Source organism: Pituophis catenifer, unplaced genomic scaffold (genome assembly GCF_029215685.1).
Source record: "Pituophis catenifer annectens isolate HBS135680 unplaced genomic scaffold, rPitCat1.0.hap2 SCAF_16, whole genome shotgun sequence".
NCBI lineage: Eukaryota > Metazoa > Chordata > Lepidosauria > Squamata > Colubridae > Pituophis > Pituophis catenifer.
Genome location: NW_027256896.1, coordinates 2,148,304 through 2,176,067, shown reverse-complemented (window position 1 = coordinate 2,176,067; position 27,764 = coordinate 2,148,304). Strand labels below are relative to the sequence as shown.

At 49.7% G+C, this 27,764-nt stretch overlaps 2 protein-coding genes across 2 annotated transcripts; one reads left to right on the top strand and one right to left on the bottom strand.

The window, feature by feature from the left end:
• Nucleotides 1–9,210: 9,210 nt before the first annotated feature.
• On the bottom strand, nucleotides 9,211–19,838 carry UBFD1 (ubiquitin family domain containing 1). The gene is made up of 7 exons (XM_070954832.1): nucleotides 19,763–19,838; nucleotides 19,176–19,451; nucleotides 18,866–19,074; nucleotides 17,037–17,102; nucleotides 16,793–16,898; nucleotides 14,006–14,088; nucleotides 9,211–9,597 (listed from the first exon to the last, which is right to left on the bottom strand). Exons 1-7 carry the CDS (start codon nucleotides 19,785–19,787, stop codon nucleotides 9,487–9,489), a joined length of 876 nt encoding a protein of 291 aa, XP_070810933.1. The 5' UTR covers nucleotides 19,788–19,838; the 3' UTR covers nucleotides 9,211–9,486.
• Nucleotides 19,839–20,143: 305 nt separating this feature from the next.
• On the top strand, nucleotides 20,144–26,454 carry EARS2 (glutamyl-tRNA synthetase 2, mitochondrial). The gene is made up of 9 exons (XM_070954830.1): nucleotides 20,144–20,239; nucleotides 21,449–21,604; nucleotides 22,379–22,568; nucleotides 22,790–23,262; nucleotides 23,684–23,792; nucleotides 24,129–24,282; nucleotides 24,609–24,739; nucleotides 25,230–25,362; nucleotides 25,453–26,454. Exons 1-9 carry the CDS (start codon nucleotides 20,182–20,184, stop codon nucleotides 25,546–25,548), a joined length of 1,500 nt encoding a protein of 499 aa, XP_070810931.1. The 5' UTR covers nucleotides 20,144–20,181; the 3' UTR covers nucleotides 25,549–26,454.
• The last annotated feature ends 1,310 nt before the right edge of the window (nucleotides 26,455–27,764 follow it).

The following is a 27,764-nucleotide window of genomic DNA, read 5'->3' as shown; positions in this document are numbered from 1 at the left end:
TTGTCCTTGCCCCCCACCACATACAAGCTGCCATCGCTGGGGTCCGGGAGAAACGCGGGCCTGGACAGAGAAGACAGAAGGACGCTGGCCCTGGACAGCTCCTCCGGCACAAGGCCAGCCAGGCCACCTGGGCAACCGGCCACACGGCTGCCGGACCACCGGCGGAGAGCAGCCCCCCCACCCCTTCCTCTCTGCCGCCCTCGCCCCCCTCCTCGGCTGCCTTATGGGGAGGCGAGAGGGCAGGCGGCCTTTGGGGTGAGCGGGGCGCGCCTTCTCCCGGCCGAACAAGCTCGGCCGGCGCCACTCACTCGGGCTCTCGGCGGGGGCACCAGCAGAGGCGGATCTGAAAGCAGAGCAGGGCCCGTCAGAACCGGGAAGAGGACGCTCTTGGGGGGCAGGGGGGTGTTAGAGGAGCAGCCCCGGAGCCCCGTTCGCGCTCACCCTCCTTCAGCGTCCACCGGGCGTCCCCCGTGGCCGGATTCACTGCGCGGAGGCGCCCGTCCAGCGTGGCCACCAAGAGCGGCGGCGGTGGCTCCGGCTCCGGCTCCGATTGTGCCGCTGCAGAGCCGCCGGGCAGAACCTGCGGAGAGGGCAGAAGCGGCGGGTGGAGCCGGAGCCAGACTCTCGGACGCGCCGTCGAAGGTGGGTGCGGCCTTTCCGGAACCGGCCTGGCACCGCTCCGGCGCGAGAGACCGGACAACCCTGCGCCCGGGAAGGCGGAGGCTCCCCGCTGGGAGCCACTTCGCGCGGCGCCCGTCGGGGGAGGCTGCGCGTTGCCCGACGCCGAAGAGAGCGGGCTTTGGGGACTCCAAGCCGGCGCCCTCCGTCAAAAGCGACTTGGCCGACTGAAGGCGAGGGCTGCCCGGCGCTGGCGGCGGCTCTCCGGACCATCGAGGATCAGGCCGGCTCCCCCCGCCGCCAGTCCGCCTGGGGCTCCGGACTCTCCATCTCCCATCCTCCGCGCTCTTCCTGAAGCTGCGCCGGGAGACCCAGAGCCCCCACGCGAGCCGCCAGCCGCCTCCGCGGACCCTCCTCGCCCTCCCTTCCGTGGGAGCAGAACTCGCGGAGCTCTGGCCGCTCTGCGGACCACTTGAGCAGCCTCCCCTCGAGGAAAGCGGGAGGGAGAGAAGGAGGGGCGGCGCGGCCAGGCTTTACCTCCGCCACCATCAGCAGCAGCAGCAGCGGGAAGCGGCGTGGGGTGGGCGCTCGGCGGTGGCCGGTCGGGGGCTGCTGGTCGGCCTCGCCCATGGCAGCCCTGCCACGCCGCGCTTCCTGGGCTGCGCGCCACCCCTGCCTGCTGCCCGCAGGGAGGAACCGGACTTTCCCGGCCGGCCTCCGCCCCAGATCCGGCTCCCGAACGGCACCGGCCTCCCGACGCGCCCGCCTCAACTTCCTCGCCCCACCTCGCCCGGCCTGAACACCCCCCTGCCCCCCCCCCCGCCAAGGAACGCGCGCTCCGGACACGCTGAGAGGCACCTGGATGTGGCCCACCGGCCCCGCCGCTCGCAAGAGGCTCTGGGCAGCGACGAGGACAGCAGGATGGGACGGAGGTCTGCACGTTGAGCGCAAACTCCCTGATGGATGAATAAACAGTTCGCACTACGCGCCAACCGTAAAACACGGGTACAATTATTCTGGCTGGTTCACACGACAGATAATGCGGAGCGGAGCGACCCCTGGAAGTAGCTCCCCAGCGAGCCAGGCCGGGCCTTCCCGTAGGACGCCTTCGCAGCGCCCCTTTGGCCGGGTTCCTACAGCAACTCAGCCTCTGGCGATCCTCCGTCACCCCGGGCATGGCTGCCTCCAAGGGGCTTTTCAAAAGGCAACGCTGGACTTTCTTCTTTCAAAACGTTTCGCTTCTGATCCAAGAAGCTTCTTCAGTTCTAGTCCTTTGGGACTCAGGGTCGTGGGAATCTACGGCGCTCGGGCCTTTCTTGAAGCGGCCGCCAGAACTGGCGCCAGCCTCCCTCCGGCCGCAGACGAGGAGCGCGGGGGGCTCAGGGGACGCGGACTCGCCTCCACCCCCTGCAGGAAGAGAAACCCGCCGGACCGGTTTCTCTCCGCCGCGGCCAAACTGTCTCGCCCTCCAGCGGGAAAAAGGCTCGGTGGGATCCGGAGGACGCGGGAGCCCCGATCTCACGCGCGGGCTCAGGGAGATGCGCGGGCGGCCATAGACTGTGCGGGGGTCTCGCTCCCCCCGTTTCTCTCCAGCGTCCCAGCTTCCAAGGACGCCCCTTCCAGCCCTCCTGGAGAGCAGGGCCTAAGCAGGGCTCCCGGCTCGACTCTCGACAGCCCGGAAAGATGGCCAGGGGTGCCTTGAAGCCCCCGGTGAAGAAACTAAGCTGGGGAGGGGGCATCCCTCCTGCAGGGAAAGCAAAAGCGGCTGTGGAGGAATGGCAGCCCCGCAGGGACAAACAGGCTCTTGGGCACCAACGTCTTAAACGCCCTTCCAGGGACACAAGAAAACCACTCTTGGGCAAAAAATGCTCAAAAGCTCACACACTGGGCACCCATATCCTTTTTTGGGGGTGGGGAGGTGCCATTGAGCGCTGACTCCTGGAGCCTGCCTGGCTCCGTCCCTGCAGTTTTCTTGGCAAGGTTTTCCGGAAGTGTTTGCCCAAGGCAGGACTAGAACCCATCACATCCTGGATTCTAGCTTTATGCCACTACAACAGAATGCAAACATAATGAAAAGTCATCAGTCAGGAGTTATTTTGCTTATTCTGTGTGCTCATTAATCGATATGTATATGTGTGCGTTAAGTGTTTGGGTAGATATACACTCTCTCTTGAAGAGCAGGCAGCAGAATTTCATTTTTAATGTGGGCCAGTGCACAGTAAAAGAATGACAATAACATTATCTTATTTTGTTTAGTTATCTCTGTAATTTATTTGTATGCCTCCCCCCATTTCATTTTCAAGTGGTGAGTGCTCTCGGTATTCCCCATTTATGCTCCCTGCGAGTTAAGAGTGGGGCTTGAGGCAGGCAAAGCAGGCTCCCCATGGCTTTCCTTTCTGATGTCAGCTGGGAAACATCACCTGGGTGGCCAATTGTGGATTGGCAGAGATTAATTTTTTTGGCAACAGTCCTGGGGGCCTTTCCAGTGGCAAAAGCATCCCCCATTTACTTAAGGGAAGTTAAACAAAAGGCCTCTGGGGGCAAAAAAGAAAAGGAAAAAGTTGCTGGGAGAAGATGGTAGAATGGAAACAGGTAACTGGGAGAGGACAGACAGACCCCTCAATTCTGCTTTGCTTCAGGACCCTCCCCAAGACTCCTGCAGCACAATTGCCACAAGGAGGGAGGGGCAACCAAAGTCCAGTGGCAGTTGGGAAACATCGGGGTGGACCAATCTTGAAGGAACATCCTGGAGCCCCTTTCTGTGAGAGACTATGGAGAATGAGCAGAAGAGCAAATGCTCGGGGGAAGGGGGAAAGACCCAGCAGGCAAAATCAGGGCATTAAACAGTTAGACTAAAAATGCAGGACTCAACAGGAGCCAGCATTAATTGATCAAGAACCACGCAAAAAACCTGAGATCCACGTTACAAAAAAAGATATTGAGACTTTGGAAAAAGTGCAAAGAAGAGCAACTAAGACGATTAAAGTTCTGGAGACTAAAACATGAAGAACAGTTGCAGAAACTGAAGATGTCTATGTAGCAAAAAGAAGGACTAGGGGAGACATGATAGTAATCTTTTAATATTTGAGGGGCTACCACAAAGATAAAGGGGTCAACCAATTTTCCAAAGAACCAGAAGGCAAGGCAAGAAACAACAGATGGAAAATAATCAAGGAGAGAAGCAACCTAGAATGAAGGAGAAGTTTCCTGACAGAATAATTAATCAATAGAATGGCTTGCATTCAGAAGTTGTGGGTGCTTCGTCACTGGAGGCTTTTAAGAGACTGGACAGCCACTTATCTGAAATAATATAAGATCTCCTGATTCAGCAGGTGGTTGGACTAGAAGATCTCCAAGATCCCTTCCAGCTCTATTCTGACTGAAATGATCTCCTCTCAATGTCTGCCAGGTAGAATGAGGGGGACACAGCACTTCACAACCTAAGCAAAATATGCAACAGTTTGCATAAGGAAAGGACAAAAAGTGAGCTGGGCTGAGTTACCCTCACAGACAAAGATACCAAACGTTTTTATATCACACCGGAGGGAAGCATGGACTCGTGGACTGCAAGGCTCCTTTCAGGACCTTGGACTGGCCAAAATTTCAGAGATAACTCAAAAAATAGGAATATTGATTTGGCAGACCACCCAAATAACTCCTGTATTTAGATAACAAAAATAAAAGACAAAGGATGGAGGAATAATAAAGGTGGGAAAGATCTGGTGTCCTGGTGCATCTGAAGCTGAATATGAGCCAACAGAGTGATGCACCTGCAAAACAAGCCAATACCGTCCTGCGCTGCATCAACCGAAGTTTATCAAGATCAAAAAAGTCAAAATGTTGGAGATGTGAATGTTTAGATGCCACGTATTATCATGTTTGGTGGACCTGTAGGAAAGTTAAGGCTTTTTGGATAAAAATTTGGTGGGTCATGCAGAATGTTTTGAGGAAAAAAAATCAATTTTCTCCACAGTTGTTTTTATTGGGTATAGTTAAGGGTTTTACACGGGGTGAGATAAAACTGATATTGTATATGATAACAGCAGCAAGATTGTTGATAGGTAAATATTGGAAGAATGAAGCTTTACCCACTATCGAGGAATGGACTTTGAAGATGGCCAGTTTTGCTGAGATGGCGAAGATTTCAGCATATTTAAAAGACTGTTCACAAGAGACTTATGAATGGGAATGGAAAAGGTGGATAGAATACGTTCAGAACAAATACCAAACTAGAAAGTATCAAATAGCTTTTATTTGAAAATAATGTATTAGAAATATTTTAATGTATTAGAAATATTTTAATGTAAAGAGATAAAGAGGAAAAATTATACAGGGGGAGGGATGGGTTTAAGCTTGTTTATTAGTGTTATTAGTTATGAGTATATAATAGGGAAGTCTGGGGGGGGAGGGTTAGGGAGGTTTAGGGAGGGTTTGGGGAGGGAGGTGGGGGGGGTGAAAAAAGGGGTGAAAATTTAATTGTAAAACTTTTGCAATAAAAAAAAAAAAAAAGATCAAAAAAGTCATGACTCCTGTCTGAAATATTGCTGTCAATTCTGGGTATTTCACTCTAAAGACATTCCAGATACTAAAGAGCTTATTCACAGAATAGCCAGAATGCATGAGGAACTCTTGGAGGTGTTGCGTCTTTTAAGAAAAGATTGTGTAGAGAGCTGGCAACTCTCTTCAGGCATCCAAAGGCTTTGGACAGAAGATGGAGCAGTTGTTCCAGAAGACAGAAACGAGGGGTAAGAGCTGCTCCCTTGGAATTCAGTGGTCCTCTCTGCTGGAATGTATCAGCTCAAGTTGGATGGCCATATCGTAGTGACGGGGATGGACTAGAGGATCTCCAAAATACCCTCCAATCTCTGACATTTCTATGGTACTAGGACTTGACAGCTGCCAAACTTTCGATTCCAGGTGCCCTTGCACAATGAAACTTGGGAACGGGGTCAACACCAGGTCGATCTGTTGGAGCTGGAGGCCTCTTCTCGCACCCTTGGAATACAGGATAGGAGCCTTTAAGTTGCCCGGAGAAACAGGGAGCAAAAGAGTCAGTGTATTTTGCAACACCCATCAGCCAGGAGGAAGGAGCGCCCGGGGTGAGGCATTTTGGATGGGAAAAATATCCTCTCAAATTAATTGCAAGTGTTGGGTCTTTGGACCTGCTGACACCAAGAAAGATCCCAGAAGTCAGTGAGGATAAATTCAGGTCCGGAAGAGCATTCCCAGTCCCTGGATCCAATGGGGTTTCCTAATCATCCTTGTTACAATTTTGACACCAGAAGCCTTTCCAGCACTGAGAGGCCGAGATGCTTTCACTCCGGTCTCAGGGTGAAATGGGAGGGAAACGCCATCACCAGTTAGCTGGGGAGAAGGCTGAGGAGACTTGCTCCCCAAGGGTGGCAAAAGAGATTAGGAAGACACCAGGGGACACTTTCCTGATTTCTCAGGAAGGAAGGAAAGAAGTGAGACTGCAGGGACAGGCCAGGAAGACTCCCCAGTGTAGACGGAAAGTTCTTCTTCAAAACAGCTGCTCTACTGGGTTGTTGGGGGGAAGAGGCAGATGTACAAGGAAGGCTGCTGGCAGGCAAGACCCACATCCCCCCATGTCTAAGGCTGCCACTTCCTTCCCTCCCTCACGGGGGAGATCACCAAACCCCCCCCCCCCAAAGCTCCTAATCCCTCCTCCAGGGTCGCAGTGGCCTGTTTCTCTCCTCTGTTCATCTGGGAAAAAAAATACACAGGAATCCACACCTTCCAAAATAGCCGCTGTGGGCCCCCAACTAGTCCTGGGAAAGGAAGTTGGCGGCCCACAGATGTCCTGACCTGCCCAGAAACAGCCATGCTGCTGAAAGGCACACCCTGTAGGGAGAGGGTGCTTGCTGCAGCTGGATGTGAACCGCCCCTTGCTTGGAGGGCTTTGTGAACTGGCAGCTGGAAGGAAGATCTTCCAGGGCTTTATTCAGTAATGAAAGGAGGGGGATTCCAGCCCCCCCCCAATGATCAAGACAACTTTTAAGAGAGAAGAACCCCCAAAGGGGCGGGGAAACAGAACCAAAATCAAGCTGTAGCTTGTCTCCAGATGGATGGGGGTGGGGGGAGGGAAAGAGCCTGCTCTCTGCACTTGCTCCCCCATTTCAATTGCTTTGATTTGAAATGTGGCCCTGTTCCTCCAGGAGGCTGGCAGAGAGAAATGCCTACTCTTTTCCCCTCCCTCCTCACTTATAAGGAACCGTCCAAGCCGAGTTGAGGCTGAAAGGCCACTCTGAGAAAAATCAGTGCTAGGCAGGAGGCAAACTGAAGTCAGGCAGGTGATCTGGCGCTCTACCTCCAGCAAGGTGACCTGTGCAGGGGAATTGCAGGCACATCGCTTGTTTTGCTCATCAGCTCCATGACACGGTGCTGCTGCTGCTGCTGGAGCATTAGCTGACTGTGCTCACATCATACATGCAGGAGAGAAAACAGCTCCATGCCTCCTTTGTTCCCAGGAGGCCCCCGGGCACCCTTGCCCATGAAGCAGGAGGGGAGCAGCAGGGCAGAGGAGATGGGGGCCCAAGACCCCTCCTTCCCATTCCAGGAGAGCAACAGGGTTTGGCGGTTGGAGGAGTTTCAGAACAGAAATTCCTGCTTACTTGAAGCTTCAGAGAATGCAGCACCCATAGAAGCAACTCAGCACCAGACCACCGAACAGGGTCTATTTTGGATATGCTTGAATTAAGCAAGAATCGCCAAAGGTCTATTGCCAGCCAAAAATGTAAGAGATACCAATTAAAATCCAGCTACAAGATTCTGAAATTGGTTGCCTTGTTTCTCTGGGTCCTTGGCTCTATTCAGGCCACGGAGTCCAATCACAGATGTGGCAATGTATGTGGCGATCTATTTGGGCTGCAACTCTCTGCACCTTGACCGGCAAATAAGCTGGCTGAACCCAGGGAGACTCACTTGAACAGAAACTTCTTTAGCACCGCATAGCAGCTCCTACGTTTTCAGCTGTTGATCATGTTTACCCAAGTTAGACTAAGATAAATACAAGTAAGATAAGAGTTCAATGTGATCAAGTTTATTACCACACCTTAATTTCATTTATAGGAATATTTATTTTCTGTGAGCTTTTTCTAAAAAGATAAGTTTCATAATGGTCTACATAAAATTTTCCAGGTAGTAAAGTCTTCCTTTAGTCATTACAATTTTGGTAAGTTCCTATTTTTGAAAATTCTACTTTCTCCTACTTGCAAAGCTTACTCCAAGGAAATCCTACTGAGTTCAATGGAAATTATTATAACTATTTGCAGTAGGTGTTACAAAAATCCTCCGTTAGATATCTTAGGATACAGCAGCTTGGAGGGCTATATTTAACACTAGGTATATTTGTAGGTATTGTTTGAGTAAAATTAAGACATAAACACAAAAATAAAAAGTTTTATGTTTTTGTCATAAATATACTCAGAATAATTCAGTTCTGCTTATGATGCAGAATAAATGACACAGAATAACTAGACCAACATGTCTATTTTTTTCTGGATTCTTTTCCTCTTCCATGGCTTCGTAAGTTTTCAGAATAACAACCAATCTCTAACCTGGATATCTGTAGAAAACGGCCTACATAGGAGCTGTTACGATTCCCAAGCCTCTTTAAATTTACCATTTCAAGGGCACTAGATGGGAAGAGCAGCAGAAGGTGGCCCTTTCAGTCTGGCAAGAAACACAAAAGGCCTGTGAGTGTTAATTCCCCAGCATGGTTTTCAACAAAGGAAGGAACAAAAAAGGAAAACTAAAATGAAAGTTCACTATTGGCATTCCAGAACTAGCAGGCCTGGAACCAAAGCCACTCTGGCGGTCACAAGGAAGAAGAATATGGCAGTGACCTGGTGCCCAGGTCGGCTCTGAAAAGCCTTTGGTTGCATCTGCTAGCTTGGAAGACAGGATTTCTTACCCTTGGACGCGCTGCTTTAAGAAAACTCCCTGCGGGAAAGAAAACGCCAAATACTAAGTCCACAAAGCAGCAACAGTAGCACCTTTAGAGCAAAGTGCTCTTGGGTTATTAAGAGAAATGGCCAAAGAAAGCTTCTTAAGGCAACTAGGCTCCCCCAGTTATGGCAACAGCAGTGGGGGAGAGGAAGCATGGGAAAACAAACCCAACTAAGCAACATGTCGGTTTGATGGCACATTTCCCAAATAACCTCTCCCTCCCTCCCTCCCTTCCACCAAATAACAGATATGAAAAGATTTGCCACAAAATTTAAAACGAGCTGACCCCCTTTGGGCTCAGAGTGGAAACTGTACCCTACCAATACCAGAAAGGTTACAAAAGCCTAAGGACAAGAAAGAGAATGGCTTATGAACCGAACCCCCCCCCCCAAGTTTACGTACAGTTGAAAAGTTTTCATGAATGTTCCAAGAGAAGAGAGGAGTAAAACCTATTTCTCCGACGCCCAATTACAAGCCCAAACAATGGTATTTATATATGAAGAATTATGAAAATATCCGCCTCTTGTCCAAGCCATGTAGAAAATCCACAGTGATGTATTGTTTTGGTTTGGTTTTGTCGAAATCTGAAGAGCTGCAGAGTTGAAGTGTATTTACACACAGTGGTTTGTAAATTAAGATTTATTGATTTCCATTGTATTTGCTTTTTTTTTAAATACGGTTGAAGCTGCCGCAGAACAAGAGCTGCTGCTGTTGCTGCTGCTGCTGCACTGCTTTAAGTTAAAAATGAACTAATGGCGAGAGATCCCCACCTCTGGCGTTCTCCCAGGCCTCTCCGAGATGGCGTTGATGAAGAAGTTCTAGGAGCCTAACCCATCCGGGCCTCTTCCAGCAGTGTCCTTAAGATCCGAGTCCGTCTCCATGCCAGAGGTGAGCGTGCCTTCAAAAGTACTGCCACTTCCCTAGCACCGTGTCCTTGATTGCGTCCACGTACTGAGTGGGCACCCAGTAGACCCAGTAGTAGGAGGCTTCTGTGGGACCCAATTGGAAAGCCTAAGGGAGGAGGAGGAGGTTTGAAAACCCATGAGCCACAATCACTTCCTTCACAGTAAGTCAGTGTCAGGTCCCTCACAGAGAAGCTCTGTATTTACTTCCAGTTTTAGAATCAAGGGTTTTATGTCAGAAACTCTTACCTGGAGTCCAATGATATAAGGCAAACATTACAGCAGTAAAGTAACAATCTCAGTTCCAGGTCCCCTCCTGGAAAGTTTGAGGCCCACTCCTCCCCATTTTTCAACTCAGCAAGGCTGGCGGACTTTCAGCTACCCCACAAGGAGCCCTGAGGAAGCGGCTTTCTCCTCCCCTTGGATCCGGCAGTCTGGTTACCAATTCCTCCCGGCCACAAACCAGGGGCTGCTGCTTCGTTTGAACTGGTCGACTAGGGAACCGAGCTTGGCTCTTCAATCTGGGACTGCATCCACAGGCTGAAGCTGCTTTGTAATCTAGCTCCCTTAACAAACCAGATTTGGAACCAAAGTAGTTACCACTGATGTGCAATGAAGAGAAAGCGGTAATTGCAGGGCTCAGATTCCCCCAGATGCAAGACCATCCATCAGCACTACCGGGGGAGGGGAGGGCTTATCAGGTAAACAGCCCCCTGAGAGGAAGTTTGTGTTCTGGTCCTCCATAGAGCAGGACAGAGGGATGGCAGAAAATGCATTAAAGAGGATGTTAATAATGCCAGGAGACCCAGAACCGGGTAATTATTTTCTATAAATGGATTCATTTCTTTGATTTATAGGGTTATCTAACTGAAGTAACTCAAAGCAGGATACCACGGATTAAAGGCGGCATGGAAAACCCTGCTAGTACAGGAACAAATACAACAACTGCAGTGCCCTGAGAAAAAAATTTCCTACAGTAATTGTTCATAAATTGGATAGCCTAGTGCTTGCTTTAAAAAGCAAAAATTGAATGCTTTCCTGAAGGTCAACAGAGTCGGAAACCAACCAACCTCAGGGAGGAAGCTATTCTTGGGGGCAGGAGCAGCAACACAGAGAAATCACCCAAAATGCTGCTGTTCTGTAGATGGGACCCAATCACACCCACCCTGTCCACTCTTATAGGACAGGCAGACCTAATTAGAGAGCCCCACAAAGTATCCAGAGTCCAATGCAGGGCTTTGTAGATGACAACTGGTACCCTGAGGAGCCCAGACACCAATTGAGAACAGGACCCTTGCAGTGTAGAGATGCCCCCCTAACTACCTGTGCAGCTGCGCTCCAGATCAATGGGAAGGGCCAAGCAGTCCCTAGAGAGCAGGGGACTCCAACCTGGGCAAAGCTTTGCTGGCTGAGGAATTCTGTGAATTGAAGTCCACGAGTCTTAAAAGTTGCCAAGGTTGGAGACCCCTGCTATAGAGCAACTGCAGTACAGACAGGCCTTGCTTAGCAACTATTTGTTCAGCAATCATTCAAAATTATGACGCTGAATGAAGGGATTTATGACCTGAAATTACGATCATGTGACTGCAGTGATTCTGGGCTCTTGGCAACCTGTTCTTTCTCACTATGGGTTGCCAAGTGCCTTGCGGTTGTGTGACTGCCAGTTGCAACCTTCCCAACTGGCTTTCCCAGAAATTCAACATGGGAGCCGAGAGGGAAGATTGCAAGCTGATGCCAGCTGGCTGGTTCCTGGAGGCTGCCTGAAGCAGGATTTTGACATGGAACATCTGCAGCAGGGAGGATTGCCGCCACCACCACCACCAGAATCCAGAGGGAGCCCTCTTGTCTCTGGGGCTGTCTGCAAATGCCCCATGAGGCAACGATTCTCCGAGAGCAAAAGGGATGCCATGGAAGCGGCCCTGGCAGCCCCTCTGCTTCATCCACCTAATGTCCTGGGGAATCATTTTACAACTGCAATCAGGAGTGCAGGGATTGTGGTTGCTGAGTGAAGCAGTCATATGATGTCTCACTTAATATCTGTTTCACTCAACCACCCAAGACTCTGGTCTCAATTGTGGTTGTAAATTGAGGACTACCTATAGTCCAAATAGGAGGTGACTAAGTTATGATCTGGGCAAAATCTGCTCTTTCAAGTGCAGGAGGAACCCCAATTGTGCGTACTTTCTCCTGGGGAAGCACAGCCCCCTTGAGAATGAAATCTGACACGTTCTCAGACACAGCTGATCTCCCAACTCAAAGCCACCCCTAACAGCCCGCAGTCCCTGCGACTCTCTCTCAAAAGGTTCACTTGGGTAGCTAGGGGGAGTCAAGGTGGATAAGTGGGATTCATCAGCATACTTTGGCCCTTGACCTGGGCCTTTGGATGACCTCTCCCAGCAATCCCATGTAGATCTTAAATAAGAGACACTGATCTCTGAGGAGGCTTAAGGTTCGCCCTCTCGCTTCTACCGCTTCCATGCACCGACCTAGGAGACAGAAGAAAAGCCACTGCAAAACAGCGCTACTCTCAAACCCTGAGGTCGGTCCAGACGGCTGACACAATCAAGGCTGCTAAGACCTCTGGAAGAGTCGCACTGCCTCTCTCCTGGATCTGCCTGAGATCATCTGCACGTCCAATCAATGCTGAAAAGATTCCAGGTGATCTTTTTCTTCCAGGATTCTCTGGAATTTCAACTCAACCATCTTCTCCACAATCTTTCCTCAAAAGAGGGACTAGATGGAAACTGTCCATCATCTCTGTATCCACTGATGGCTTCTTAGGGAGGAGGCACACACCACCCCTTCACTCAAGGAAGAAGCCCCTACAGCAGGGGTGTCAAACTGGCGGCCCGGATGTGTCATGCACAGGCCACGCTCACCCCAGCTCCATGAATAGGGAAAATGTCGCAAAACATCACGACGGCAACATGACGCGGTGAGTTTGACACCTGTGGCCTACAGTAACACATTTCTTGCCCCGCCAGGCAAGAGGGACATGGATCTGTCATACAGGCAGCTGCACTAACAACTCTAAAACCTGTTCCTCAAGGCTCACCAGACAAAACTCCTCCCAGATAAAGAGCAAGTCCAAAAGAACCTGCCTGGCTGGACTCCAGTTTGGAGCAGATCTGTGGAATTTTATCCCTCAACTGCCAAACATGATGCTCACAGTGGCCCACAAGATATTGGTCTGGCATCCTCTTCCCAGAGAAGTTCCGCTCACCCTCAGCCAGGCTGCTAAATGGCATTCGGTGGACACAAGAGGAGCAGGAAAACAATCAAGTTCTGCTACTCTTATTGCCACAATGGAGTCCTTAATACGGGTTCCAGTCTGGTTTGGTCCTAGTCTCTTCCCAGCAGCATCCTCAGTATTCTGCTGCTGCTCATTTTCTAGGGCCAAGGGAGCCCTAACAGGCATATAAGTGGAGGCCATTTAGGATCAATCCAAACCCACATTTTGTAACCTCATTTCAAGTGAGGAATCAGGCTGTGGTTCAAACTGCCCCTCAGAACCTCAGAAAACTCCCCAAACACACTCAGGATATTAACTGGATGCATCCAGCACCTGAACATTCAAAAAGCTTCCAGACAACCAGACTGTGGTCTGACCACAACCAAGAGCAGGCATTACATTAACCTTCTTCAGCAGATCATGTTGCAACTGCCCCGGGACTGACTGACTGACTAAACAAACAAAAAGAAAGAAAGAAAGAAAGAAAGAAAGAAAGAAAGAAAGAAAGAAAGAAAGAAAGAAAGAAAGAAAGAAAGAGAGGGAAAATCCAAGGCGTGCCCACCAGTGTGCCGAGTGCTTCATGATCTGTGTTCCATTCATGGTTATCATGCTAGCCATGAATTCCTGGGGCACTTCAGATTCTGCACTGAGTGGAGACAAGTCACTCGGTCTCCATGGTTCAGGAGACTCCACCAGCAGCCTAGCCTTGAGCGGGGAAGCGGCAGAATAGTAGGCAGCCAAGACTAGAGCAACAATCCTGACTGACAGGAAGGTCTCATATTGGATTTGGGGGGGGGGCACAATTCCTCTGGAATCCATCCAAATCTCTCACATGACAACAGACACTCCATCCCTCCCCCAGACTTGGAATGAAGCTTCTTCTGTGCTCCTCCAGGCCTTGGTGGAACATTCCAAATCTATCCTAACACAATAATGGACGACCAAGTCCCATTAAGGTTGACCTGGCACCCAGCAACCGCAGTTGGAGACCAAGTCACCTGAAGGCCAGATGATCTGCGACTTGAGATGACTACAGATGGGGGAGAGTGAAACTGAAGGCGAGAGCTAACTAACTGCCAAGAATGATTGTTACAGCAAAGAAGCAGAAAATACCCAACTGGCTTTACTTAAACATTTTAAAGTGGTTAATGTCCTGGCTTGTTGAGGGACCAAGTTACCCCTGATATAAAGAGCTGCTTCCTCCATGGATAAACTCTGCTGCCGCCTCTAAAGCTGACTGCCTTTGCCCATTGGAAGGCATCAATCCTCAGCCAAAGACACTTACCATCATATGATAATCTTCATGCCCTTCAATTGGTTCGCTCACCACGTTCTTGATGGATCCCATGGGTAACTTTTCTGTTCTTTCTACATTGAAAGATAGAACAAGTTTGGATAACTGATGTTTCACATTGCCCCACATTCTCCCCTCCCCCCACCTACCAAGCCTATCTTAAAAGGACAAGGTAAGAATACCATCATTCCAATCTTTTACTTGCTCTTGTCTGGACATGCGGCCTATGGCTGGATAAAGGATCAACTCCCATAGTAACTAGTATCTGCGTCAAACTTTACATATTCTGGTCTCAGTAATTTTCCCAACTTTTATCACCAGGCTAGGTAGCATCTTCAATGTACGGAAGGTCGGTGTTTACCAATTGGCCTTGCTCAGTGATTTCTTCCTTGACAGTGGAACATCCCAACTAAGACTGTCAAGGTAAGCTACTACAGGTAGCCCTCAGTTAACAATGGTAATTGGGACCAGAACTTCCATCACTAAGCAATGTGGTCGTAAAGCATGATGTCATGTGACTGCACTGCTTAGCAATGGCAGTCTGCTTTACCGTCATTATCCAAATCCCACAGGTTGTTAGGTGAGGATTCACCATTACTGGCTTGGTCCCTCCCAGCTTTCACCCTTGGTATGATAAGGGACTGCCTCTTCTTGAGCTACCCCGCCATGGTGGGGCACTGGTTAGAATGTAGATTGCAGGCAAACTCTCCTCTCAGTCTGGAGCTCGATCCTGACCAGCTCAAAGTCGACACAACCTTCCATCCTTCCAAGATTGGTAAAAAGAGGATGTAGATTGCTGGGGGCAATGTGCTGGCATTGTAAACCACAGAGAGTGCTGCAAAGCACTATAGAGCAGCATATAAGTCTAAGTGCTATTGCTATCTCTGCCCTTTTGGCTGCCTGCCTTCTCATTGCCGCCAGCTGCCCACCACCTCACCTGGCTGTTACACTGCACACCACTACGTACCAATTGGGTCCTTCTTTTGTGCTGGTGCAGGCCCTGCCCAGGATCTCCGTTGGTGCCCCGCCCAGAGCTGTCTTTTGCAAAAAGAAGCCTGGTGGGTAAAAGGAGGCCCTGGCCATGCTGGTGCTAAAGAAGCCTGGTGAGAAAGAAGGCCCTGGCTGGCACAGCAGTGGTGCCATGCGTGGTGTGGTGTGGCAGGACAGCTGATGACACCAGTTAAGAGGCTGGCCAAACGGCAGTCCTAGGTGAGCTGGAGTTTGTTCACATGACCATCATAGACATACTACAATGTCCAGAACTTCAGGGACCAGTCATTGAATAAATGAATGCTAAGCGAGAAATACTCTTTAAATAATCCACCCGCAAACTTCACTCTCCCTTGTATTGAGGATGTTATCTACACTGGTTAACAGAAATGGACGCAGGAACAACCAGGCCCAGATTTCAACAAGAACCTAAATTATCAGCTGCTTAGATCTAAACAAACATTAAATAACAACGAAATTATCAAATTGTGCATTTACTGGAGAAAAGCATTATCCGCTTATTTATTTAAAGCAAAAATATAGCTTCAAAAGAGATGTCAGTAAGCAGCCAAAATTACTGAACTATGCTCAATATAACATTAACAAAAAATGAACTATGCCACACAAAAAAGATTGAGTTGCTTTTGTAATATGAAAAAAGTACAAATATTTTGAACTTGGTGGAGCAAAGCATTCTGTGCCCATTGATCCCATTATGAGATATATTTACTATAATTTATATTCAACTCAGTTCAACAAGGCTCTAAGGACCTAAAACATATACTTAAATATAGGTAGTCCTCAACCTGCAACAGTTCATTTAGTGACCATCCGAAATTACAAAACACTGAAAAAAAGACTTATGACCAATTTTCACACTTATGACTGTTGCAGCATCCCCATGGACAGGTGATCGAAATTCAGATGCTTGGCAACTGACTCACATTTATGACACTTGCAGTGTCCTGGGGTCATGTGATCACCTTTTGCAACCTTCTGACAAGTAAAGTCAATGGGGAAGACACTACCAACCGTGTTGCTAACTTAACACCTCCAGTGATTCACTTAACAACTGTGGCAAAATAAGTGGTAAAATGGTGGAAAATTCACTTAACAAATGCCTCACTTAACAATATAAATTTTGGGCTCAATTGTGGTCTTAAGTTGAGGACTACCTGTATTGCAGAATATATGCTACCAAACCAAAATTAAGCTTGCATACTTATTTTAGAAGCATTTAAAATTAACAGTATTTGCTGTTAAAAAAGATAAGCAAGAACAGTAATGCTTAACAGCACCAGAAAGTAAAAAAATATATAAGTAAAACAATACTTCTGGACTGTTTTGTAAATTGTTTATAGTGAAATATCAAGAGTGAAAAACAGCCCCATAAACCCCATCTTACATGGAAGCTTCACAATTACATCTCGTTTAGCTTGCCAGGTCTTTCACTTGCATTTCAGCCAACTGATGCTACAGGCTTCAAGTGCCAGACAGCAGAGTCAGAGGGGCTCCATCTTGTCTTGAGGCTGCTCTCCTGTTTTTGCCCTAAAAGCATCCAGTCGAAGGTCAACTAAAGACCCTCCTGGCATTAATGTTTTGGCTCTTTAAGCTTCAGACATTGCTCACAAATCAAAACGGAGCAACTTAAATTGGCTTAATTTACAGGTGAATTGGATTCAGTGAAGCTTACCAGCTCAGACACAATAACCCAGAAATCACAAAGTAGTGTTATCACACAAAGCTAAGCTTTCAGGATCAGAATAATGACACAACTTGAGCACGCACCTTTAGTGCCAATCCAGAGCTGATCTTGTTCAAGTTTAAAGGTTAGCCGTACTTTTCCACCTGACTTGTTGTACATGCCTGATAAAGGGACGGTCGGCAGACGCTCCTAAAGAGGTTGAGACACAAGCTTTCTATGAACAAAGCAACTTGCAAGGAAAAACACGACATTCTCTTTCCACCGTCTATCAGTAAGAACAGAATAGCAGAGTTGCCAATCTCTGGCCCTTCGACTCTTATTTCTTACCTGGACACCCTTGACAGAAGTCATGACATCTTCAGGCTTCCCTTTATCCAAGACTTTCCTATGTTGCTGTAAAGCAGAAATATAAATTAACAAAAGAACGATAGAAGTCTTGCCAGATTCCCACTTTGCTGACTTGCCAGCATATTAATGAGAAATCTAAAAAGTCTGAGATGCACAATCTTCACTCAGAAAATAGCACCCTACAAATAAGCTGCAAACAGGTGCTAATTAAAAGACACCAAAATGTTCTTATCATATCAGCATTTCTTTCTTAGGGAGCAGAATTCACATTTCCCCAACAAACAACCTGGCTGAAGTTACACAGCCAAATCTAGATGGGACAGGCAACTTTTTCAAATTCAAAGGATGAATTAAAGGAATGTGCTCTTACTTCAGTCAATGCATACCGCTCTATGTGCTCACAGAGCTGGAGGCTGCAAACCAAGTAGCAATCTCTACTCTCAAAATTCTGCAACTTGTTCCACTGTACAACTATCTTGATGCAGGTGCTCACAGAATCTCTGAATGGGGAGACCAAAACATTTGGAACATCTGCCTAAATGCACTCTGGTTTATTGCAGCTACAGAGTTCTATCATTGTAGGATCAAGGTGGTTGGATTTGCAGAAACAAACAAAAACCAGCCACTGAATGGTGGCAGCAAGAACGGCTAAACTCAGTCACAAGAACAGCACGTGGGAAGGAGGTAATACCAAGAGGTGATAAATCATGGGAAATATTAGCAGTGCCAGCACTGACAAAAATCCAAGGCAATAACAGGAGCCAATAAAAATAAGTAGAGCAGCTATAAATAACTTATGGTAAACCAACCAAAGGTTTTGGAAAGTTTAAAATAGTCTGCCTGTGCACGCTCAATTGCTTAATAGTTAAAAAATGAAACCACCTGTAAACAAGTCAGTGAGATGGCAAAAAATACGAGCAAGGGGGAAAAGATAGGCTTACAAGAAAATGCTTTATCTGGGCTGTTTTGCTCATGGCTGGCAAAATTAACGGGCAGAATTTCAGAAAAGGAATGTTGCCCTATCCTTTTGGAATATGGTGGACAAATCACCTGGTACCATCTACCTATAAAGGATGAGGCGTAAGCTTGGGTTATCTTCTTCAAAACATCCCCAGTTCAAAGTCTACTAAACGTCAGAACCACTGACCAAAAACATCTCATGCCAACTGGACAATAAAAAAAAAGGAGCAGCACATTTGGTGACCAAAAAGCATTAACTGAATTATATTTGCCAATCTGGGGATTCTCTACAAGTTAAAGTTAGAGTGCCTTGTCCATGAACATGCTGTCAGGCAATGAATTGGCCATAAAGATTGTTTCCACCCATCTTAAAACTGGTGTGTTAATGAAGAACAAGGAACATCAAAGAGCCTTGGTGGTGCAGTGGACTAAGTGCTGTTATGTAGCACTTAGCTGCCTGCAATTAGTGCGAGTTCACCAGGCTCAAGGTTGACTCAACCTTCCATCCTTCCTTGGTACGTAAATTGAGGACCCGGATTGTGGGGGCAATAAGCTGACTTTGTAGAAATACCGCTTATGGGGGGCCAAAAGCCCTAATAAGCAGGTGTATATACAAAAGAATGAAGGCTATTGCTATAAGTGCATTGTAAGCCGCCCTGAGTCTTCGGAGGATGGCGGCATATAAATTGAACTAATAAATAAATAAATAAGTACAAGGCTTTAGTTTAACAAAATATAAAGAGTCCTTCTTCCTTCTTCCAACAGACTGACGGTTCAAAACTTTACCTTTTCTGGGAAGTTAAAAGCAGGTTCAAACCCATCCATCCCAGCTGGTGGTTCCGACTGACCTTTTGTCTGCAGAGGGGCTCCTTCTTGGCCTCTTCGGACTTGACTTCCTGCTGGGTGGCATCTTTTGGCGTGTTGACTGCCAAGACGTCATTGATAGTCGAGCCCACCACCATTATTTTTGCCCCACTGATCACTTTAATTTCTCGTAAGGTTTTTTCCTCTGGGAGCAGTCCTTTAAACATGACCTTTTGCATGGCGGGTGGGAGGCCTACCAAAGGGGAAACCAAGAGGGAGGCTTAGCACCGTGCCGGAGTCTTCCCGGGTCTCAGGCCGAGCTCCTTCTCCAGGGGACAAGAGGCGGCTTCTCACCTGTCAGCGAGTGGATCTTCAGCTTCAGGTCTGCTCCTGTGCTGTCCAGGGGGAACTTGAGGTCGTACTTGTTCTTGTTCCAGATAATTTTCAGCTCCACCAGCTCTTTTTCCATCTCGGCTTCCCCCCCGTTGCTGACGGAGGCCTCCAGGTCGGGGGGAGCCTGGCTCTGGGGCTCCGAGGCCTCCTCGGCAGCGAGCGAGCCGTTCTCCTCTTCGCCTGGGCAGCCCACGGGCGGGTTCCGCACTTCCGCGTCCATGCCGGCTTCCTCCGAGTCTGCGAAAAGGCAAGGCAAACGGCGATAGACCCGCGACCCAGGCGGCACCTGCGCGGCCCGGCCCGGCCCCCCCCTCGCGCCGCCCCCTCGCAGCCACCCAAGGCGCTGCACGGACGGCGCCCCGCATAAAGCCGCTGCAGGCCGGAGGCTCCCCGCCAGCGACGCGGCCGGGCTCGGGCACGGGCGGCCTCCGCCGAGGCGCCGTAGTCGCGGCCCCCACCCGCCCCGGGCCCCCGCCTCGCGCGCCGCCGGGACAAGGCGGCCGCGGTCTCTCTCCCTCGCTCGCTCTCTCTCTCTCTCTCACGCGCACCGGGGGAGGCGGAGGTGGCGGCCATGATGATTGTGTACAGCCCGGCCGCGGGGCGAGTCGGGAAGGGCGCTGCGATTGGCCCTCGACGGCCACCGTGGCCGCGCCTTCCGGCCGAGGGGCGGGCCTCGCCGGAGAGCCCCGCCCACCGGGGGGGGCGGAGTCTCCCGCTGGGAGCCGTCTGAGCGGCAGGCGCGCGTCGAACTTTCGGGACGTCCTGCGTCTTGGTCCGCCGCGCCGCGCTGCGCCCTGGCCGGAGTCTGCCTCGGGGACTTTCCCCTCCTGCGCTTGGGGAGGCCGCGAGTTCCACAAGGCGCGAGGGAGGGGAAAGCGGAAACGTGGAGGAAGCAACTCTGGGCAGTTCGCCCCTCCCACGTCGGCGCCGATAGGCTGCGCCCCGCGTGGGGGCGGGGCTTCCGCTGATGGCGCCGGGCGTGGCGGCGCGCGCCGTCCGGGTGAGATTCGCGCCCAGCCCGACCGGTGAGTCTCCAGCCCTGCCAGCCCCGCCTGCACCCGCGGCTCTCGGCCTGGCCTCCGGGGGGGCCTTCCCCGCGTGGAGCAGCCGGAGCGGCTTTGGGAGGCTGCACGCATGCGCAGGCGGCCCAGCAGGGTCTCCCTGGGAAGGGGGGCTCTCCCGCGAAGACCCCCCCCCTCGGCAACTGGTCTTCCTGCGTGTGTGTGTGTGGGGGGGCTTCCACGAGACCGAGGCAGGCAAGGGGCCTGTTGCCATAGAGGCCCAGTTTTCTTCCGGCTCTCTCCGTCCTGGCCTCCCCCACCACCACCTCGAACAGTTCACTGACACTTCCTTTCACTTTGGGCGGCCACCGGGGGTCTTTCACATAGAGCTCCAAAACCCGGGAGAGCCAGCAGAACCCCGCCTGGGCTCTAGGCCACGGATCCCCAACCTTGGCAACTTTAAGAGTTGTGGACTTCAACTCCCAATTCCTCGCAAAGCTGGCTGAGGAATTCTGGGATTTGAAGTTCACAACTCTTAAAGTTGCCAAGGTTGGAGACCCCCTGCTCTAAGCGACACCCCCCCTTCCCCCAAGTATGCAAAGGCTGGCACTCACTGTTGGCTGTACCACTCTTACCCAGTTCTCCTGCAATTCCTGGCCCCCCCACGGCTTTTCTTCACAAGTCCTACTTTTGGGGGGACAGTAACTCTTCAGTTTGCCTTTGGCCCCTTCAGGCTGTTTCAGTTGCACAACTGGACACCCCACCCGTCGCTGCTGCTGCTGCTTCTCTGCCAGCCTTTATAGTTGCTGGGCTGGCTCAGGAGAGGCCTTAAAGGGACAGCACCAGCAGCCCAGGCGCTGGCCATTTGCAGGCTGCTTGCCCTTTCACACCTGCCCTTCATAATTTTAGGCTTTGCACCTGGGCCAATTGTTCTCTACGGGAGTTTTCCCTTTGCTCCTTTTCACAAAAGCTCCTAATAGAACCTAATTCCTCCTTTAAAAAAAACCTACCCAGCCCACAGGATGCATGCGTGCATAAGAGGGTAGAAGGGCTTGGCCTTCCTCAGTGCAGGTTCCTTTTGAATCCCAGGGCCAAGATGGAAAAGAGGAAAGAGGAATCTAAGCTGTGCTTTCTCTCACCGGCTGTCTGTCACTGAGTGCTCAGCCTCTCCTCACAGGGATTATTATGCTGATTTGCCCATTTCCTCTGAGCTCTGCTGTCTATTTTGAACAGGGTTTCTGCATTTGGGGGGGCTCCGGACTGCTCTGTACAACTATATTTTTGCCCGAAAACACCGAGGCAGCTTTATCCTTCGACTGGAAGACACCGACCAAAGCCGGGTGGTATCGGCAGCCTCTCAAAACATAGAAGATGCATTGGAGTGGGCAGGTAAGGCCCAGAGCCTGTTGAAGGGGATCAGGTATGCCTGGGGGAGGCGGGTTTGATCCCTTTTAAAAGCCTTGTCTTTTGCTATCATTTTGGCAATATTTTTCTGCCAGTGTGTTGCCCCCCCCCAATCATCTCTAGGGGCCTGCGAAATGTTGGGGGGAAGGGGTTACATGTGGCTGCAAGCAGTCCGTCCCTGTTCCAGATCCACTTTCCGGATATTAGAGGTAGGTGTTCTGCCACACTGTAGAAAGTGTGGATCCTGTTCTTTGCTCAGTACACCTCCTTGCAGTAATGGTCCCTCCAGTCCCTGTTTCTAGTCCTGTTGGAGGTTTAACCCTCATATCAGCAATAGGAACTGTACAGCTTCCTAAAGTCTGTTGGTGCATTTTTGAACACTATGCAATGATGTCCGGAGTACAGAGAGTTATCCTTCCTGCTGTTGATCAGCCTGTTTGGTGTTGGGAAAATCCTTGCAAGACGCTTGTAGCCTTCCTTGAAGTCTTGTCATCAATTGATACTTGTGGTTGCCTCTTCCAGGGTCTCTGTACTTCTTTGGATAAAGAGACCTTAGGAGCGTGATCAACCTTTAGTCCCTCAGCCTCCTGAGAATGAAATGTGGGAACTTTTAACGTACCAGTGGATGTGCCACCAATTGGAGCCCTTCTGTAGCTTATCTTGAGGGTGGAGGGGCAGAGCCTGTGTTGCCAATGGATTGGGCTGGACTGTGGTTTTTGTCGTCACTTTGTCTTGCTCATAGTTGTTGCCTGCCTGCAGGCCTGGCACCAGATGAGAGCCCTCGCCGGGGAGGCCCTGCTGCCCCTTACCAACAATCCCTACGATGTGACCTATATAAGAAATACACAGACCTGCTTCTTGAGAAAGGGGCTGCCTACCACTGTTTCTGCACACCCCAGCGCCTGGAATTATTAAAGAAAGAAGCACTGCGCAGTCAGCAAACTCCACGGTGAGAACTGTTGATGTAGTGAGGCTAAACCTTAGCATCTGACTCTTAAATTCTTGCTTTCTTCTGTGGTTGGTGAAACAGAGATAAACACTGTCCCCTAAAGCTGGCGACTAGCGGAGTAAAATCCTCAGGGACCCCTTTTTTACCTGTGGTTGGAAGAGGAGGCTAAACAAACAGGAGTAACTTTAGTTTTGCAGAGTTGATGTTTTTTTCCTCTATAGGTATGACAACAGGTGTCGTCACCTGAACCCGAAGGAGGTTGCTGAGAAGGTATCTCAAGGCGTTGACTATGTGGTGCGTTTTTGCCTGGAAGAGCAGTCCGACCCTTTTTGCGACCTAATCCATGGGTGGAGCAGGCACGAGGTGGCCAGTGTGGAAGGCGATCCAGTGATTTTGAAGAGCGATGGCTTTCCAACCTATCACCTGGCCAACGTGGTGGACGATCACCTGATGGAGATCAGCCATGTTCTGCGTGGAGTTGAATGGCTCACCTCCACTTCCAAACACCTCCTCCTCTACAGGGCCTTTGGCTGGGAGCCGCCTCATTTTGGGCACCTTCCACTGCTCCTGAACGAAGATGGCAGCAAACTCTCCAAGAGACAAGGCCATGTTTTTGTGGAGGAGTTTGCGCAAGATGGCTATCTGCCGGCCACCCTCCTGGATCTCATGACACACTGTGGCTCAGGGTTTGCAGGTAATGTAGCCGCCTCACACAAGGGAAGGAAGGTGAATGTGTGAATTTTCAGAATCATTTGTGTCTTACTTTTTAACTGTGGCAGGGACTGTCGCAGGAGCTGGTATATTATCCTATTCCCTCAGCAAGCACTTTGTATTCTCCCTCTTTCTGGCCTGCTCTTGGCCTCTTCTCCTCAGCCACTGCCGCTCATCTAAATGGTTACCTGGGCTCCATCCTGGGGGGTCTACTTGCTGACCATCAGTCCCACTAAGGCCTGTTGAGGTGGGAATGGTTGTCCTCGCCTTGGTTGGAGATTAAGGGATGGAAGAGGCTGTGGACAAAGTAGGAGGAATCAATGTGATACCTGATTTCTACAAGCCCCTTTGATGTGAAGGTGTCTATGAGGAGAAGCCCAGCAGCTTCTTGATCTGTTTTGCAGAGAACAGAATAGGACGGACACTAAAGGAGCTGATTGATGAGTTTGATCTGAGCAGGATCGAAAGGCACTCGGCCCTCCTGGATTTGAAGAAACTGCCAGAATTCAACAGGTAGAGAAAATGAAGGGGCAGGCAGACATCTGTTGCTCTCTAGCTCCCTCTTCAGTGTTTTGGAGGCTGGTCCTCCTGCCCCCACTGTGATTTGTTTCCCCTCTTGCTTGAAGTTGACTAGGGTAGTGGGGGAAATCACAAGTTCTTTTCCCAAACTTTCCCACGATGTCAGTATATCCAGAAAACGACTTGGCCAAATTGGCGCTGCATTCCAAGAGGGCTGTGCTGGGGGTGGATGTTTGGAGTAGCTGGCCACTTTAGTGAGGTGTGTTCTTGTGAATGGTTGCTGTGGCTTCATTCCGCCTCTGCCTGCATTCAGTACCTTCTTTCGCTTAGGGTTCACCTGGCCCAGCAGATTGGAGACGAGAGGCTACGGCAGAAGCTTGTGGCAGAGGTTCAGGCCTCTGTGGAGGAAGTCTATGGCAAGCAGCTTCCGGAGAGGGAGGTCCTTGAAAAGGGTTACATAGAGCAGGTGCTCCTGCTGAGGAGGGTAAGTCAGAAGCAGTTAGTTCTCAGAGGAGTCTCTGGATGCCTGCCAAGCGACAGTGGCCCCATAGATGTGAAGTCTGGGGGGGGGGAGGGTGCATGCTGGTCCTATACTAAGCTAAGGGCAGTTTGGATAAAGGGGCTTTTAATTCCTTCCCTGACTGGCAAGTCAGGCCTGTTTGGCCAGATGGCTGTGATGCTTATTTGGCAAGTTGAGCAGAGCACCAGCTGAAGGCCACTGCCCAGGGGAACAGGACATGGCAGGGAGAAGGCAGCAGGGGCTCCCCCTCCCCTCCTGGGCTCAGCTTCTCAGAACTCCTCCTTCCTTAGGGCCACATTAGCCGCCTGAAGGACTTGGTGTCCCCCAGCTATGCTTTCTTGTGGATCCGACCCTCTGTGCCTTCTGAGAAGCTGCAGTCTCTCTCCACTGAGGCAGACCAGATAGGAAGAGTGGTCCTCAGGTAAACTGGCCACTGTCTTGGTGGGGAACCTTGCTCTATTTATGGGAAGAAATTCCTACTTGCCTTTTTCCCTGCTGAGTAAATTTCACTGGGTCTACCATTTGAGTACAAACACCATGTGAAAGAAATTCAAACTCTTGTGATGACATCTCTCTGGTGATTATTGTAATGAAATGAAAGATTCACTTACTGCCAGAACGGTGGCAGGTAAGCATGCAGCTTGAGTTTGTGCCATGCGACTGGTCTCCGGATGCCTGCTGGATTCAGATTTAGTCACTGACACTTCGTGGTGCGTCAGATGGAATCCATCAGTAAGCATTTCTGCTATTTGTCCAAGGCTTCCTGAAAAGAGCCCCATGGAGGTCCCCTGTAGCTCCATTGAAAGGCCAGGTTCTCAGGAATGGGGTTGACCAGCTGGGCCAGCTTCTCTTCTGGTTTGGTCCTCAGCCTGCTCTGGTTTGACTGTCGTCTCCTCCTCCTCCTCCTGAAGGCTGCTGGAAGGGCCAGTGACTCAGAGACCTGAAGAACTTGGCCAGCAACTGAGGCAGCTGCACAAGCAGATAAATGGCACCAAGTACAGCAGCATGATGAAGCTCCTCCGCCTCTCCCTCAGCGGCCTGCAGGCAAGTCTCCTCCTTTCCCCTCTTCTGGGTCTGGCTGTGAACTGCACTGGCCTGCCAGTCCCTGTGCAGTAACCACCCCTTCTGTTTCAGGACGGGCCCAGCGTTGCTGAGATGATGATCCTGTTGGGACCCAAGGAGACCAGTGTTCGCATTCAGGGGGTTCTGTGCAGCCAACCTGCTCTATGAGGGCAAAGGGCAAAGGAAGGACTTCCAAGTGTGGGGGAGCTTGGGAAAATGCTTCCCGGGCTTGGGGGCAATGCACAGAGAATGTTTTCTGGTTTTATAGCAGCATGGTCTGGTGTTGATGAATGCTGGGTTCAAATTTAATAGAAAAAGGGAAAATATTAATTAGCTGGATGTAAAGCCCTGTTGAAATTAGATACAGATGAGCCCTAGCATCCTGTTTGGCATTCCTCTTTTGTAGCTCTGGGGAAAAGGATCAAGGATCAATATCTGAAATATTCAGGGGTGGGATTCAGCCTGTTCAGGCAAACTGGTAGTTCTGAGGATCAGCTGTCCCCCCCCCCCCAACCACTATCCTGTCCTATATTTCCTTCTTTCTGGCTCAGCTGATTCGGCACAACTGATTTCCATGCCTCCGCTGTTCTACTTTCCGGGGCTGCCTTAGAAGATAAGCATCTGAGCTTTAAATTGCGGTATTTTGAGCGCTGCACACAAGCGCATTAGGCGCGCGTGCGAAGTGCGCACTGACCGAACCAGTTGTTAAACCGGTTGCATCCCACCACTGGAAAAATTATATAATAGATATGGGAGTTGGGAAATTAGGATCAACCCTTTTATTTTAGTTAAACCCAAATTTTCTTAATCCGGCTGAAAGTCCAAGCTCAGCACTTTAGGCTGCATGTCTTTTCCAAGAACAATTGGCTTACCAGGCTGGATCCCTCCTCCTCCTCCTCCTCCCTGATTTGCTAGTTTTCTAGGGGCAGGACGTTTCCCAGGGGTAAGGCTCTTGCCACCGAAAAGTTCTTTCTGCAGCTGAACTTTGTTTTTCCTCCTTCCTTCCTCACCTGTGCAAGGTGAGATTGGGTCCTGAACTCTAAGCTTTAATCAATAAAGACTTCCACATTGTGACTCTGTGGCACGACTCATCTTGATGCAGGAAGTGTGTGGGGCCAGCCAGCATGCCACCCAGGGCCGCAACTGGAGATTTTGGTGGCTCAGCAAATGCAGAGCTGCTTCTGCTATATACAGGTAGTCCTCAGTTTATGACTGGAATTACAGTTGTAAGTTATGGTGCTTGTTAAGCAGGTCACCACTTGCCTGTTTTTGTTTGTTTGCAATGGTCATTAAGCAGATGCAGTGGACAACTTAATCTATTATACCCAAGTGCTTATTTTGCCAGAAACCAGAAGTAAACTAGTAAAAAACATTGAAAATAGCAGTTGTGATGCTGCAAACAGCTGTAAATGTGAGCCATTGATTATATGTAGGTTGCAGCCATTGGAACTTAGAAATGGGTCATAAGTGTATCTGGGGAGTTCTGTCATAACTTTGTATGGTCACTAAGCAAGGACTATGTCTTCCAAAACAAAGTAGAACCTGCCAAAATACTCAGGTTAAAGTCTCAATTCAATTCATTTCAAACCTTTATTGTCAATGCACATGTGTACAATGAGATTGGATGAGCCTCCCTTAGTGCAGCCTCCCCAACACAAAGTACATCTCAATAACTCATAAGTGAAAGAAAGAAAAAACCCTAACCCAATGGATCTTACTAACAAACACACAATCCTATATACATATATGTGCATAACATTACATTATGTTGCACCAATGTAGACATGTTACATACTGTTCTGGCTCTGCAAGTCTATCATACTAAATGGTTATGGTGTTACGTTGCATTCAGAAGTAACCCTTTGTAATGTATTTCTATCCGTGACTGTCAAGCCAGCATACCATTCTGTAATGCAGTATGTGAGGATGCTTTCTATTGTAGACCGGTAGAAGGAGGCCATTGGTCGTTGTTCCACCTTGTTTTTCCGCAAGATTCTAAGGAAATGGAATGTCTGTTGACCACCTGGATCATATTTTTCCAGGTGAGATCTTCACTAAGATGGACTCCCACGAATTTGAAAGAGGAGACCCTCTTCACACAGCCCCCCTTGATGTAAAGTGGGGCTGGTTCCTCTCTCTTCTTCCGGAAGTCTAGCACCATCTCCTTGGTCTTGCAGATGTTTAGGGGCAAATTGTTTCCTGAGCACCATGTGGATAACTTCTGGACATCTTCCCTGTATGCTAATTCGTCACCTGTAATAAGGCCCAATACAGTGGTATCATCTGCAAACTTGTTAATCACATTAAATGGGTCAGAAGATACACAATCGTATGTGTACAATGAGTACAGGTAAGGACTGAGCACACAACCCTGAGGAGAGCCA